This window comes from Podarcis vaucheri (assembly GCF_965113315.1).
Source record: "Podarcis vaucheri genome assembly, chromosome: 2".
Taxonomy (NCBI): domain Eukaryota; kingdom Metazoa; phylum Chordata; class Lepidosauria; order Squamata; family Lacertidae; genus Podarcis; species Podarcis vaucheri.
Genome location: NC_138760.1, coordinates 39,200,561 through 39,217,209, shown reverse-complemented (window position 1 = coordinate 39,217,209; position 16,649 = coordinate 39,200,561). Strand labels below are relative to the sequence as shown.

The 16,649-nt window shown below is 42.1% G+C and overlaps 1 protein-coding gene across 1 annotated transcript; it reads right to left on the bottom strand.

Annotated features, from left to right (window-relative positions):
- Positions 1-86: 86 nt before the first annotated feature.
- Positions 87-16,252, bottom strand: LOC309527487 (uncharacterized protein). The gene is made up of 12 exons (XM_082214316.1): positions 16,146-16,252; positions 11,413-14,022; positions 9,943-10,262; positions 9,788-9,849; positions 9,499-9,562; positions 8,778-8,887; positions 5,957-6,031; positions 4,883-4,979; positions 4,460-4,563; positions 3,288-3,351; positions 1,712-1,770; positions 87-113 (listed from the first exon to the last, which is right to left on the bottom strand). The coding sequence occupies exons 2-11, from the start codon at positions 13,994-13,996 to the stop codon at positions 1,768-1,770; spliced, it is 3,483 nt and encodes a 1,160-aa protein (XP_082070442.1). The 5' UTR covers positions 13,997-14,022; positions 16,146-16,252; the 3' UTR covers positions 87-113; positions 1,712-1,767.
- Between the last annotated feature and the right edge of the window lie 397 nt (positions 16,253-16,649).

The following is a 16,649-nucleotide window of genomic DNA, read 5'->3' as shown; positions in this document are numbered from 1 at the left end:
ACTGCAAAGATGGAGTTCAGCTGGTCACTGGAGAGACCTATCGTCTGGAGAGCCTTAATCAAGACCAGAAAATCGTGATCATCCTGCTTTCCTGGAAGCTCACACACTCGGCCCTTGAGAGTCAACACAAGTTCGCATAGTTAGGAATGAACTTGCACTGGGAATACTTACGCTTCCTGGTAGGAAGCCCATAAACTCTGGATTTTTGTGAATGAAGGGCTATTTTCAAAATACATGAGAGGTTAGACCTGGGTTGCCAACATATTCTACAATGAGAACTAGGCCCATTGAAGGGTTTCCAAGTCCACTTAACTCTAGCCTAGGCAGCAGAATTTGTTCTTATGTAATGAGCACCTCAGGGACGCGGGTGGTGCTGTGGGTTAAACCACAGAGCCTAGGACTTGCCGATCAGAAAGTCGGCAGTTTGAATCCCCACGACAGGGTGAGCTCCTGTTGCTCGGTCCCTGCTCCTGCCAACCTAGCACTTCGAAAGCACGTCAAAGTGCAAGTAGATAAATAGGTACCTCTCTGGCGGGAAGGTAAATGGCGTTTCCGTGTGCTGCTCTGGTTCGCCAGAAGCGGCTTAGTCATGCTGGCCACATGACCCGGAAGCTGTGCACCGGCTCCCTCAGCCAATAAAGCGAGATAAGCACCGTAACCCCAGAGTTGGCCACAACTGGACCTAATGGTCAGGTTCCCTTTACCTTTACTTAATGAGCACCTCACATTTAATCGCCTTCCACACAAGTAAGGCACCAATGGCAGAGACCTATTCATCCACCTGGGAAGGGATGTTGGAATAACAATGTCTTCAGTTGTTTCCAGAAAGTGCAAGAGTGGGAGCAGCCACCCTAAAGCCCTGCTTCAAGTTACTTCAGAGCTTTGGAGCTCTTTGGAACATGAGGAAGAGGTTCTCCCGCAGGCTGCAGTGACCTACTGGGTGTATAAGTGGCATATTGTAGACTGGGTATACAACTATTCCACATCCTTCCTCTTCTGGTCTATTAAAGCTTCTGCATGCTGAAAGTGCTAAAAACTGCCTTCTTTTGGATGCCATTCCACAGCCAGGATTATGTAGGTATAGAGTGAATTTCTTGGGGGAATAAAAAAATTCCTTCCAGTAGCACCTTAAAGACCAACTAAGTTAGTTCTTGGTATGAGCTTTCGTGTGCATGCACACTTCTTCAGATACACTGCATGCACACGAAAGCTCATACCAAGAACTAACTTAGTTGGTCTTTAAGGTGCTACTGGAAGGAATTTTTTTATTTTGACTATGGCAGACCAACACGGCTACCTATCTACTTTCTTGGGGGAGTTGCTTTGGTTTGTTACTTTTGTATGCATTTTGTTTCAGCTGCCCTGTGATCCTCGGATGAAAGGCCGTATGGAAATTTTTAAAAACAACAACAAGAATACGCTATTACTTCCGCAAGCCCTCGGAAAGAGGCAGGTAAAATGAAATTGCATCAATATTAATGGGTCAGCCTGCCCATGAGATATATGGGTCATTTATTTTAGTTCAGAGTGCAAGATTTCTTTTTCAAGTCCTGTAATTTCACCCCCTATAAAACCTTTTAAATCCTTATAAAAGGGTTAGTCCTGCAGAATTGGGGAGTGGGGAAAATACATCCGAGTCAAGCTATTTCTGTAAAGCAAGGCAAGCACTGCTGTGGCTCAGCTGAGTGTCTAAAACCATCTATTTACTTGCCTGGTTTAGATAAAAGTAAGTCTCTGCCTCCTGCAGGTAAAGTTCCTCTTTTTGTCCTACTGGAAGACCACACAGCAGCTCATAAAACACATGAAAGCTCCTTTCACCTCGGCCCTAAAAAACAAAGAGGAGGTAGCCCTCGCAGATCCACACCATGGGAGGAATTGAACATTCTGCTATTGCAATTGTTATGTCATCTCAGGCTTTTTCGCTTGCCAAACAGAACAATCCTCCTCCTCCTCCCCCTCCCCCCTGCACTTTTTTCTGGAGGTTCTTCTGACTCCAATGAGTCAATATCAGGGGGTGCACAAGGAGAGGGGCGGAAGCCCCATTGCCCTTGTTATTAGGACTTAAGTTGAATCCCACCCCATACATTTAAAGCACACCCAACACACATTTAAAGCATGTGGCTCAGCCCTGAAGAGTCCTGGGAACAGCAGATTTCCCTTCTTGGAGGACCAGTCCCTAGACAGGGAACCAAGCAGAGGGCTTTCTCAGTAGTGGCGCCCACCCTGTGGAACGCCCTCCTATCAGATGTCAAGGAAATAAACAACTATCTGACTTTGAGAAGGCAACCCTGTTTAGGGATTTTTTTAAATATTTGATATTTTATCGTGTTTTTCTAACATTCTGTTGGGAGCCACCTAGAGTGGCTGGGGAAACCCAGTCAGATGGGCAGGGTATAAATTATTATTATTATTATTAATTATTATTATTACCGCCACCTTAACAAACTACAGTTCTCAGGATTCTTTAGGGCAGGCATAGGCAAACTCAGTCCTCCCAGATGTTTTGTGACTACAATTCCCATCATCCCTGACCACTGGTCCTGTTAGCTAGGGATTATGGGAGTTGTAGGCCCAAAACATCTGGAGGGCGTGTTTGCCTATGCCTGCTTTAGAGAGAGTCATGGCTGTGCTATCAGTGGATAGTGTGGATCAGCATCGTTCTCTTTAACAGGAATATACTACTTGGGAGAAAAAAAGTTGCTGACTGCCAGCAGTTTTCTGAGATTTTAAAATGAACAGTACAGATGGTGGACACAGTGATTGTAGGATACTGCTGACTGATGTCTAACTTCACTGATAATCCATGTTTATAGACCTGCCCCCCGCCCCCAATTTGCCATGTTCAAGCTTCAGAATTTGCAAGGTGATTCTGTAGACTAGTTACCTTCCCACATGGAGGCGCAGCTTTTGCTCAAGAGGATGTGACTTCCCACATCATGTGAAGGTGGTATCATAATCATCACCATTAACACCCCAGAGTGGATCACAGCCATTTAAAATACAACAATTGCAGTCACAAGAATAGGGCGGGTCCTAAAAATTTACATCTCAAGGTATCAAAGGCCAGGGTGAAGGAGAAATATTAAAAGCATCTACAAACAACTAGCACAAACTCAGATCTCCACAAATCCTGTCCCCCATCCCATTCCCTTTTACCCAAAAAACTCTTCCCTATGTGGGTTTGCAGGTCACACATGGAAGCGGGATTACTTAATATAGAATAGTGCGTCTCATGCACACAGGTAATTTATCGGCCATCTGACATGCGAGAACACTTTTGTCCTTACCTGAAAAACAACTCTGGACTTCTCCAAAAGGTACTGAGAGATGGACGTTCCCACCATAAATCCGCTATGAGGAAGAGATTTCTGTAAGACGAGTCGTTTTATTTTCTGCCCTGACTATAGACTTTATGGAATGGGAGGTTTTGTTCAATAATGCAAGGCAATTTTTTGAACACTCGCCATTGAAGAAATAAGGCATTCAGAGGTTTAGTAGCATTCTTAAAACACAGGCTCCTGCTCCCCAAACTAATGGTGATTTGTGGAAAACACTGAAATCTCATGGAAAAGTATCTGAGGGAGGTCTTTTGATTCAAATAAATGCTGGGGAATACTGACAACTGGCGTCTGAATACTTGGAATTTCAAAGCTGTGGGAGTTTAGAATGCACAGTGAGACCCGGTCAATGAAAGCATGACATACAAATTAAGGCGCATGGTAGTTTTTATGTGAGAAAAACTAAAGATGAATCTGTTGTTACTGCACCAGTCTCTTTTACATAATAAATTAAGAAGTGCTGTCATCTCCCAAGAGGCACCAGCTTGTAGACCAGAGCTGATTTGCACACTATTTCTTAACAGATTTATAATAAGTCAGAAATGGTGAACATCTGGCCCTCCTATTGTTGTTGTATTCCAACTCCCATCAACCCCAGCCAGAACATCCAAAGGTCAGGGATGATGGGAACTGGAGTCCAGCATCGTCTGGAGGGCCAATAGTTTTGCCATTCCTGAGGTAAGCCATTTCAGCTCCATTCCTCCTGCTGCTGGAAGGGAACCTGTCTCCTTGCCCTTGCTCTGGGTGGAGCCCAAGAGAACCAGTCTCTCATTGGAAACGATTCCGAGAACAGCCTCTCATGTGACAGAGGCAGGCTGTCCTCAAGACTCCTTGGTGTGTCCGTACGGTTCTTAAGAGCAGACCATCATTCCTCAAACAGCAAAGAGAAGCTGACTGGAATCCCTTGGAATCCATCCCAAGCATGTGAACATGAGCCAACAGGAATCACTGATAAGGCTATATCCTCCATTAACACATCCACTAGCTTTACACGTTCAGTAAGTTTTTAAAAAATACATTGTTCCTAATAAAGTTATTACCTTACTGTTGATTTTGCATCCCCCACTATCTATGCTTTTTCTGTTTCAAACAGAAATATTAATTTCTTTTTTTTAACTCACTGTCTTAGGTGGACATGCAAGAACTTTCCAAAGCGGCTGGAGTTGTCATTTAAGATGGTCTTTGCATTTCCAAAACTTTCCAAGATGGGTAACACATCAGATGGCTGTAAGGACAAGGACAATATTAATATTAAAGATGCTGCCTTATTTTTTTTAATCAATCAATAACATTACATTACTTTTAGTACAATCTTATGGGTCCCATTGAGCTCAATGGTGGTTATTCCCAGGGTAAGCGGATATAAAATTCTAATTAATTCATTACCTTTTTAAATGTATTTGTATGGAAGATTTCATTAAGATTTATTTTCAGACCAAGCATTTAGTATTCGGGCTGCAACATGCACTAATTGTGCTCAATGGCAACCTAACTTCTGAACATCTTATTGTCACTAAAGAAATGTTAAATAATAGTACACATACTTGCTTTATCCCATGGCTTTCTTGCCTTTGGTATAGCCTGGACAAATAGAGGATGATCGCTTTGGCAGTTTCAGTCTTTCCCGAGCCACTGTGTCCACTGGAAAACATTAAAAAGGAGGGAGGTGTAATGCAAAGATCGTCACTGTTATTTAAGTTGCTGGATCACATTCTCCACCAGTGCAGTTTATCAACAGTTGAACTGGTGGGGTTTTTCCCTTTTCTTTCTTGAAAAAAAAAATCCAATTAAGATCTCATTGTCCATTGCTTATTATAAACAGCAACAAAGACGAAGATAATTTGTCAGCCAAAAAGGGGGAAAAAACAAAACACAACTTTTATGGCAATATAACCAGTCTGAAAAGACTGCTGGAAGCTCAAGAGAAACCTCAATGGTGTTAATGGCCACCCAAATCAATAGGTTTGATCATAAAGGGCAAGTAGTCCATAAAATAAAGCCATGCTGAAAACCAACTATGGCAGATTCACACCACCACCACCACCATGCACCAAGGTTCCCACATACTGTCCCAACATGAGATGCATATTTGGAAGATTGGTATGATGCTCCTAAACACACCAAATGCTGGCAAGTCATATCCAAAGCACTAATTCCTCCCCTCCTGTCCCAATGAAAGAATGCGCTAGATCAGGCTTCCTCAACCTTGGCCCTCCAAATGTTTTGAGACTACAATTCCCATCATCCCTGACCACTAGTCCTGCTAGCTAGGGATCATGGGAGTTGTAGGCCAACAACATCTGGAGGGCTGAGGTTGAGGAAGCCTGTGCCAGTCAAGCAGGTGGCTTGTCTATTGGCCCTCTGTATTACATGGCTGCAGATTAGCTGCAGAAGCAGCAGAATCCTGAAGAGAAATCTCAACACCACAATATTTCTACTCAGAAGTAAGTTCCACTGAATTCAATTGCTTACTTCCAGGAAAACACCCAACAAACATGGCCTGAATAGTGCCCCTAATGACACTTGGGCCCCTTTTGCATCAGTGCAGAAGAAGCAATAGGGAGATGGAAAATAAATCTCAGACAATCTTAGGAAAGTTGCCTTTATCTCTCTCTTACCTGAGGACAATGCACTGCTCTTTCTCTGAGCTCTGAGAGAAGGCATATGCCATTTCTGTGATGGCAAATATATGTCTGCAAGGGGACCAAAAGAAATGGGGGGGGGGAGAGAGAAAGAAGAAAACCCATGTTATTACTCAGCCAGTTTTTAGTTATTACTAAATTCCAGTCGCATCAAAATTAGTTCAGGCTTATTTGTACAGAGATTGACACAACACCTTATCAACAGCTACTTTTTGTACAAGCACATTGAAATATTTAGGCAGCAGAGCTGGCAGAGTGGTAAGGTAAGGGAGGACAGGAAATTCCTGAGGCAGAAGTGGCCACATTGGGTAGCAGATGCTGAAATTGGACCATGTTTATTAACATTTCATACCTCACACTCCTTCGGGGGGGGGGGGGGAGGAAGAAACCAGAGCAGCTTATTCCAATAAATGCAAGATTTCTGTAGAACTTAATTGTGCTTAACTTTCTCTGGATTGTTGTATCCGAGAACTGTCAAAAATTATACCATGGGCCACAGCTTGCCCACCTGTAACCTAACAGAACCAAACTGTGCAGATGCTGTGGCTCAGAGCCATTAAGTCTAGGGTTGAGAGTGCTTGAGCCATGGAAAGTTTTAGTTAGAGAATGAAATTGGGAGAGAGGTTGGGAGAAGAAGAAGATGAAGAAGGAGGAGGAGGAGGAGGAGGAGGAGGAGGAGGAGGAGTTTGGATTTGATACCCTGCTTTATCACTACCCTAAGGAGTCTCAAAGCAGCTAACAATCTCCTTTCCCCTCCTCCCCCACAACAAACACTCTGTGAGGTGAGTGGGGCTGAGAGACTTCAGAGAAGTGTGACTAGCCCAAGGTCACCCAGCAGCTGCATGTGGAGGAGCGGAGACACGAACCCGGTTCACCAGATTATGAGTCTACCGCTCTTAACCACTACACCACACTGGCTTGAGTATCCTGGCGATAAACATTAGATTTAGTGGAATGCACGCCAGGAGGCTTAAAAACTTCCCCACATTATACTTAGTCCTCCACAAGCTATTGTAATAAAGTACTTTGGTTGGCAGCAAACCCCAAAGCTGAGCACTTTGGCATAATACAGCCATGTGAGATAAGAAGGTATTTAAAACTGGAGTGATCAGAATATTAATAGCAAAATGGGTCTCATACAGATTTTGTTGTTGTTGTTCTATGGTTTAAGCCAGTCTCAGATCAAAGCATTATACTGGCATCTGAACAGGTGGATTTTTCTAGTTCTTAGCTGCAGCCCTTCACTAACACCAACCCGGCATGGCAGACCTTTAAGACTGTAATAGCCAGCCTCAAATTAAATCAGCAGCACACTTACATATTACTTTCCGTAAGCAATAAGAAACCATGAATTTTTCTATTTTTGGTTTGAAACCAGAGATTACTTAAAAGTTGCCTACCATAGAGGGTTATTGTGAAGAACTGTTTCATTATTTTTTTTTAAAAAATCTCCCCAATGGGAAATATATGTCAGGCCCTGTTAATTTAATATGAGTCTGGCCATTACAATTATAAAACCTGTCTGCCTTACAGCCATGTTGTTGTGAAGGGATAAATAAAGGAGTTGCATCTAAAAATTAATCAAGTTCTTAAAGACTCTTTTTACTGTTAATGGAAATTATTCCAGTTCAAGGCACTACAATCTTAAAGTCTGTCTACGACACAGGGCTATTGAATAGAGGCTGCTTTTTGCTGTGGATCTCTGGACACCCTCTAGTTTATGATTTTACCAACACAAACAAACAACTGTATACTCTTTGAAAATGAGGCTGACCATTACTATCTCAAAGTCAACCTAGTTTACAGTAACCTACTAAATATATTGGGTGTTGGGAATCTTTTTGTCTTTTGTTTTATTTCTGTGTAAACTGCAACCCCGCAAGGCAAGCACACAGTGTTGTGAAAACAATCAATTCCACTTTCTTTCCCCTGATTGAATTAAGGAACGGGAAAGACTACCCTTCATAGGATCATTAGGGCATAGGAGAAAAAGCCACAGCTGGCTAGAGAAGCTGCTCAGGTGCAAAGGTCAGCACCCAAACACCTTGTTTTCAGTAATTTCCGCTTTTGCAAAGTATTTACAAATTAGAGTATTTGTGGAGTGTCGATGAAATATCTTTAAAAAACCAACAACATGCTGGCATTTAAAGTCAGCTTGGCAAGGATAACTTGTCCTAGTCCAACTTTTTGTAAGGCGTGTGTTAAATTGATCACTCAGGCTTTCCATTATGGAGTCATGTGTTCAGAAAGTGCTTTAAAAAGGGGGGGGAAGGACATCAGCTTTATTTCAAAATAATACCAGTATTCTATGATAAAAACCCTAGCAGGAGCATTGCTAAACATGATCAAAGGTTTGGGTGGGAATTTAAACCCACAATGGGTTAGCAGCACTTTGTAAAGTTCTTTGCTTCTAGAACACTCTTATTGTGTGCAACCTGCTTCCCTGGGACAAAAACTCCAACCCTATGACAAAAATCAGTAATTTGTTGCCCGAGCCCCAGAAATCAAAAACAAATACATAAACAAATTACATTGCAGATCTGAGTGAGATGATGAACGTTGTGTGTGTGTGTGTGTGTGTGTGTTTGTGTGTGAGCAAGCATATATAAAATCCAATAGCAACATTGTCACTGAAATGAGTGAAAGAATTGTGCCATATTCCTAAATTCCAAAGAGAGGCACAATCACTTTGGCCAAGTGAAATGAGCCCAAGATTGCAAATGAAAGGCAGGATTTTGTATGCAGCATGAATAAGATTATTGGAATAAGACAAGGAGAAAACACAATGCAGACATACGGTGCATTTCTGGAGAGCAGGCCATTCTGGTACTGGATCACCACATCTTCTGAAAAAAGGCTGAGTGGCTTGAAAGGATTGATACAGATCAAGATATGCCCAATGTACGTCTACGAAGAAGCACAGCATTGCCTTGGCTTTACTTATCCTCAAAAGCAGGGCAGGAATTTCAAACCCAAGTCCCCTCCCTTTACTCTTGTAAAGACCAGGGGTGGAGAATCTCCAGACTGCAGACCTAACATGGCCTTCCAGGCCTCCCCAACTGGCTCATGAGGCCACACACCCAACATCAAACAGCTCATAGTTCTTCCTTTATCAAGCAAGGCTCACTCCCACCTGCCTGCTAGCTCTCGTTGCAATTATGAAGGGTTGTTTGAAAGCCCCATGGTTTGGTTTGCAACCATTAGGGCTTCAACGGGAAGCATTCCCTGGTCTTACTGCGATGTCAGGTGAGAGACAGGTAGCCAGCTCTGCCCACCTGCCTAGGTTGGCCCACCAGCAGAGGGAGAGATAAAGACGTGGCTCTCTGGCCGAAAAATGTTCCCAACCCCTGTTCTACACTAAGAAAATGGCACTGTTATATTCAGTCACAAAGGGTTCCATTGCGGATTCTTCCCCATGTGGGAAATCAGTGTCTCCCACCCATCCTCAACATTCTTACACACAAGCACTTACTTCTTATGACAATCAATTAGAGAGATTAAGAAAGTAATATCCATACATAAATAAAGTTGCGATGGAATCTCTTTTTCAGGCACAGCAGCACAGAGCTTTCGCTGACTTCCCTGGATGGGGGGGAAGAAATATTATATTTGAGGGTTCTGATTTGATAACATACCTATTTTTCTACCCCCCCAAAACAAAATCCGGCAGTTAATTTGAAGAAATGTTTACTACTGATGTTGGAAGTAAATCAATACATAACTACACGCTGAATCCTGGATTGGACCCTGATGATACTGGGTTTCCTCATACACTTCTATCAGAAAAACACCTTGCGCCATACTTACTCCAACCTGGAAAGGTCCTCCACTTTTTCAAATTCCATGTAGCAATCCTCATCTTTATACATCTGGAAGGTATATAACAATGGCATTTCAAAGAGATACATAACATCAATTCAGCCACATCCCACACGATGATCTCTAGCACAGAATGCACCAACCTGCTTTTGCATCATGTCCATCTCAAGGACATCTTCAGTGATATCTTCTGCCTCCCACCTTCCCTGCAATGTTTTTTTTGACCTAAGAGACTTGGCCAGATCCTGCTCTTTATATAAAGTCCACTTGCTTAAGTTCTCAATGGTGAGCCGTGGGAGCAGCGTTTCAGAATTCAGCCAAGCGGTAGGGTCACATGTAAAAGGCTGGTGCTGAGTCCAGTGCACTTGTTCCATGGTTTCTGGCATGCTCCTCTGGCTGAGGTCTGCCTTGTCATCTTCCCCCAAGCTGGAAGGTACAGAGTCTTGTAACACCCTTCCTTCAACTTAGAAAAAAAGAGAGCAGGTTACATGTTACATCAACCGTTTCTAGTTGTATTTGATGGTATCCAAGTCTGAAGTTTGCAAATGAACGCTTCAGTCTTATTCAAGGAACCAGATGTTGCTTTCCTCTTGGATCAAGGGCACATCATTACAGCAACATCACAGTAATAATAATAACTTCAATAACTTTATTATTTATACCCCACCCATCTGGCTAGGTTTGCCCAGCCACTCTGGACAGCTCCCAACAGAACACTAAAAACAGAATAAAACTTCAAATATTAAAAACTTCACAAATGTATACTAATGAAAACCAAAACACTGTTTTGACCCACCATTCCCCCTCAAGAATTTCAGCTCAACAGAAAAAGCCTACTGGATGGGATTTCAAAATGGCAGCATGGCAAAGAGCAATATTTGTCTCCTGAGGTAGTGTGGTAACAGCTCTTAACTCAGCTAGAGTTAAAAAACAACAACAGAAGATTCAAAATCATTATTACAAATTCCCAGAGGAATTCTCCCCATTTTTTCATTGTCTGGTTTTAAGAAATGAGAGAAATGGGGGGGGGGGAATATATAGCGTAAGGCTGGGTAAGGGAGAACTAATGGCGCATTTCCTGGCTTACAAACTTAAGTTATAGAATAGACATGGCCATTGACTGGGGAAAGGTACTGCAGGAAAGCTGAGAGGAAGGTACATGGAGGACTATATTTGGGGGAAATGGAGCATAATTAAAGACCTGCCTTTTTCTTTTTCTTAAGAGTCTTTATTATGTGGCATAAGCAACTTAATGGTTTTTTTTGGCGCTGTGGTCTAAACCACAGAGCCTAGGGCTTGCCAATCAGAAGGTCAGCAATTCGAATCCCCGCGACAGGGTGAGCTTCTGTTACACGGTCCCAGCTCCTGCCAACCTAGCAGTTTGAAAGCACATTAAAGTACAAATAGATAAATAGGTACTGCTCTGGCGGGAAAGTAAACGGCGTTTCCGTGCGCAGCTCTGGTTTGCCAGAAGAGGCTTAGTCATGCTGGCCACATGACCTGGAAGCTGTATGCTGGCTCCCTTGGCCAGTAAAGCAAGATGAGCGCCGTAACTTGACCCAACGGTCAGGGGTCCCTTTACCTTACTTTAGGATTAGCTTGATTTTACATACCTGGTATAGATACATCAGCTCGAGAACTGCAAGGAAGCACTTGACTATTCCTTTGGCCATTTGGCTTACAATATTCATGTTGCAATTTAGCATCTGGCTGGACAGATATTACTGTTTTCCTGCTTGGCTGGTCACATGACTGCAGCTGTGGTCCACTACAGTCAATTTCAAGAGAAGCATTTTGGGACTTCACCAACTGATGAACCCTGGGGAACACAATGGCAAACTTGGCATCCGTGATACTGCTCTTCTCTTCCTCAGACTGTCCACTGAGATTCCTTGAAGACCTTGCCCCTTCTTCCAGTTCTTTGTTCACAACTGTATCTTCATCTCCGGTTTGATCACATTCTAACAAGTGTTTCTTCATTTGCTCCCCTGTTGAGTCATGGAAAGGCCTGCCACATCGCTTGGCCAGCCCAACAGTGCCAACAATCCGGATAGCCATTCTTCTCCTGAATCCAAATGATTTGTTGCTCCTCTTCTTCTTGCCAAACTTCTTGAAGAGCCATCCAGAGAGGCCAACTGCACGTGCCACGCGTAAGAAGCGCTCTTTCAAGCTTGCTTTCTTGGGAGGCTTATGGCTAAGCCAATGGGTCACTTTCTTAAACGCTGAAAGGGTTTGTAGAGATTTGGATTTCGTTTGCTTAGAAGAGATTGTGCCTTTTCCGGCAGCATCTTCAACAGTTTGTTCCTCCACTAGCTCCTCTTCCTCTCTTGTCTCCAGGACCTGATTTGAAGCCATTTTGACATTTCCAGTTACTTTTCCAATTTTCTTTTTCTTCTCAACAGAAAGCTTTCCAGCGTTAACGTTTGAGCTTGAAGCAGTAGAGAGACTTGATTCTTTAATCTCCTTGGCTCTAGAAACCATTTTGTCATTTTTTTTGGTACTCTTTTTTGGATGAATGCTTCCAGCCTTCTTCAAATCAGAGCCAATTTCTGCTGCCTTAGGACAAAGCTTGCTGCCACTTGTCAATAGTTTGGCTTTAGCATCCTTATGCCTGCTTTTTAGGCTTAGCAGAATTTTGGATTGTGAAGTCAGGTGGCTATATCTCTTTTCGAGCAAGGCCACTGCATCTACTCCTGAACTTGCATCTCGGCTTGTTTGCTCTTCTAAATGCATGCCTTGTTTGGATGGATCAATCTTACCACGATATTCACTTTTGTGCTTTATTAGTTGTAGTGAGGAGGTGGTGGTTTTGTCATTGACACTCATGTTCTCTTCCGTCTGCTGGTTCTCTTGAGGATTTTTGTTCGAGCCAAACTTGAGGAGCTTTGATCTTTTCTTGTTTCTACTTTTTCTTTTTGCAAAGCTGCTCATCTCACTTTCCTCCTCTTCACTTCCAGGTATACTCTGCTCATAATCAGAGGCTTCTTTGCCACTCCCTTTTTCTGAAAGATTTTCATGCTCCCCATCATTGCTCTCTTCCTCTGTAGGGCTACTACTGCAATTGTCTGAGTCACCACTTTGCTCATCATTATCACTTGCTGCAACTTTTCTTGCCACATATCTTTTATCACTCCCTTTTATTTTCTCATCTATCTCAGAGTGACTCTCTTCATTCTCAGCCTCTTGTCTTGCTGCTATGATCTCTGACTTTCCTTCACTTTCACTGGCTGTTTCCTGAAGTTCTTGACAGTCACTAGTTTTGCCTGCAGGTTGATCTTCCCCAATAGTGGGTAACACTTTCTTAGAACAGTGCTCTTCATTATCATCTTCCAAAGAGTTCTGTCTACGCTCTCTGACTTTGAACTTGTCCTTTCCAGTCTCTTTATCTCCCATTCTTTGGTTCAAACTGTATTTATCTTGGGAGTTTGAAGATGATGATGATGAACCTTCTGAATCCACAAGATTTGCTTTGGAAAGTATTCTAGCTGACTTCCTAGTATGTGTCTTCTTGTGCCCTCCACATTTTTCTCTGGTAGTCTTACCACTAGCCTTATAGTGAGGCTTCCTCTTATAATGTCCCTTGCTTTCAGTATGACTTCTCTGGTATGACTCTTGCTTCTTCCAAGGGGAACCTTGTTCATTTTCTATTGTGAGGGACTCAGTATCAGCAATATTCTTTCTCTTGCTTGGTTGCTTCTTATGTTTCCTTTTCAAGTTGTGTTTCTCATTGTCTTCAGTGTCCTTAGATTCACAGCTTTTCGCGCTGGCATTGTGCCATTGTCCTGAAATCTGATCATCTTGCCTCATGACCCTTCTTCTGTTCTTCTCTCCCTTGCACATTAACTGCTCCTCATGTCTTCTATCAGAATGACATTCTCTGACCTTGGAACTTCTCTTCTCTATTCCTTCTTTCTTGAAGCTACTCTTCCTTCCTTCCTTCAGCCTTCTCACCTCTCCCTTGCCCTTTGCTGTGCCCTGCACGGAGACAACAGGAACCCCATCCTCATCAGAGGATGAATCTTCAGAATTAGTTCTCTCATTGCTCTTTCTTTTCTTCAGCCTTCTGTCCTGGTTCTTTGATTCGTCAACATGCTTTTTCTTTTTTCGAGAAACATGTGTTGTTATTTCCTGGCTGCCATGCTCAGCTTTCTGTTCTCTGGATGTTTTGCGTTCTGCTTTAGACCGAGAAGGTGCCATTCTTCCTATATACGTAAGCACACAATCTATTAAGAGGAAAGATGTCATATTCTATGTGCAATGAATGTGCAAGTAATTTTTTTTTTTTTAATCCACAAATCACCTGCAGAAGGGGTGGCCGATTTCTTATTATCTGGATTTCTTATTCTCTATTATCCAATCGTCTAAGACCTGAAACTGTATTTTGTCACACCCCTTTGCTGATGTGGGCAGCTTGATAGCAAAACTGACATGGAAATGTTACACTAAAGTATAGAACTTCTCTCACATATGCCCAGTGGTACCTTGGTTCTCAAACGCCTTGGTACTCAAACAACTTGGAACCCAAACACTGCAAACCCAGGAGTAAGTGTTCCGGTTTGCGAACTTTTTTCAGAAGCTGAACATGCTCCGTTTTGAGTGTTATGCTTCTGATTTGAGTGCCATGCTTCCATTTTGAGTGTTACACTGAGGTCTGTTTCTTTTTGCTATTTATTTTGTTTCTGCGGCTCTTTTTTTGTTTGTTTTTGTGACTGTGTGGAACCCAGTTCAGCTACTGATTGATTGTGTGACTGCAGTACATTGTTTACTGCTTTCATTTTATGGATCAATGGTCTCGTTAGATAGCAAAATTCATGTTAAGTTGCTGTTTCAGGGGTTGTTTTTAAAAGTCTGGAACAGATTAATCCATTTTGCATTACTTTCTATGGGAAAGCGTGCCTTGGTTTTGGAACGCTTTGGTTTTGGAACAGAATTCCGGAACGGCTTAAGTTTGAGAATCAAGGTACCACTGTATTTCCCTTCCAGGTGAAGCTGCATACAAAACTTTTGCCACTCTTTGTTTGGGGGTGGGGGGCTTTCATCTCCATAAATACTTCAACTTACCTTGAACTCCATGGGGGATGGACAATCAGGCTGCAAATGTGGTAAAATCAGAGATGGCTAAGCTGTGGCCCTCCTGATGTTGTTGGACTCCACCTCAGATCAGCCTCAGCCAGCATGGCCAATGTTTCTGGATGGTGAGAGTTGTAGTTTAACATCTGGAAGGCCACAGCTTAGCCACCTCTGATTTTACCACATTTACAGCCTGATTATCCACCCCTGTAATAAGTAAATAAGAAAGACAAAACTTTGCACACCTCTGCTCAGCCCACAATGAGAAAACTGTGATGGCATCCAAAAATGCAGTTTCTGTTCTTGTTAAATAAGGCATACAATACAAATTGGGCACATAAACTCCACCATGTGCCTTAATTTATATACCATGCATTGTGGGATATATTTACATCACTGTGCAAATATATTTCAAACAATTAAGGGAATTTGAGACTCACTTGGTTTGACTGATACAGAAAAATAGACCTCTATACTCCCATAGCTTTGAAATTAGTATTTAGACACAAATTTCCAGTAGACCATTGTCAACTACTTCTCATGTGGTTTCAGTGTTTTCCACAAATCACTGTTAGTTTGGGAAGCAAAAAATGGCTATGAACATAAGAGGAATACTGGAAAGTACTATTTGTGTTCCAAACTCATAGAAGCACTATTGTGCACTCAGCATAACAAAATATCAGGTTCTGTTCCAGCATGCCAGATATGAGGAAGCCTATTAAGGATTGTTAGGAATAGAATATTTTATATCAGAAAACGTTTAATGGATAGAATTTATACTGATTTATTATTTATAGAGTAATTTGTTTCATTTCACCCTTTTTATGTGGAAAAGGCAGTGGCCTCAAGAATTATTTGTAGGAAAAATTAAATTAAGAAACAAAAAAAGAGAAGGAACTTGAGCTCCAAAGAAAACAGGACTGCAGTACATTGGCTTTTGAGTCCAATGAAAATTTTCACTTGTTATATGAGTGAAATTCTGCAATATAACATGTTACCTAGACTGAATACTAAGGCTTTAATCTTGTCTGAATGAGTGCAGTGCAAATCTTCTAAAAACACTTGCCTATGTTAATCTTATGTTAATGTAACTTGGTCCAATAAAATACATTATTTTGTTTTGCATCCTTTACAGCAATTATGTGGGCTCTGAATATAAGGCAACTTTCAATATTTTAGAGGCGCCACTTTAAGAATACTTTTTCAAGTTTCCATTTCGAAGTCAGCCAATTTGTTTACATTTTCAGTTTAGTCTAAATGTCCTTATCCAACTTACCAGTCTCCTCCCTCTCAATTCCAACAATGGGATTAGCAGTGATGAGATCAGAAGTCAGCGTTCTGTGCAGCCTAATGCTTTAATAAGCGTGTTCCTTTCTTCTTCAACAGCCTGTAGAAGCCCTTCTTGATATTTCCAGTACATCCACTTTCATAGTAAACTTAGGTTCAGCCAGGATACGTATGCCGTGAGGGAACAGGGAGTATGAAGGAAAGATGGCATCAATAATTCAAGATTCCCAATGGCATGGCCGAACTTTTCAACCAATGATGGCAGCAGATGGTTAGCAGTGGCACTGGGAAAACCGAGACAACGGTCTTTGCCTGCGTAAAGCATGTGCTAGAGTCAAACACAATAGCAAAACATGAAGCTCTGAAAGACACATGTATTACTTACTGGGACTGAAGTGTAAATCAGTGTAACTACAATACAAGCTTGTAGATTGCAGATAAAGTGAAATCCTCAGAAAACAGGAGACAGAAGAAAGGAAGGCTAGAAAGCAAA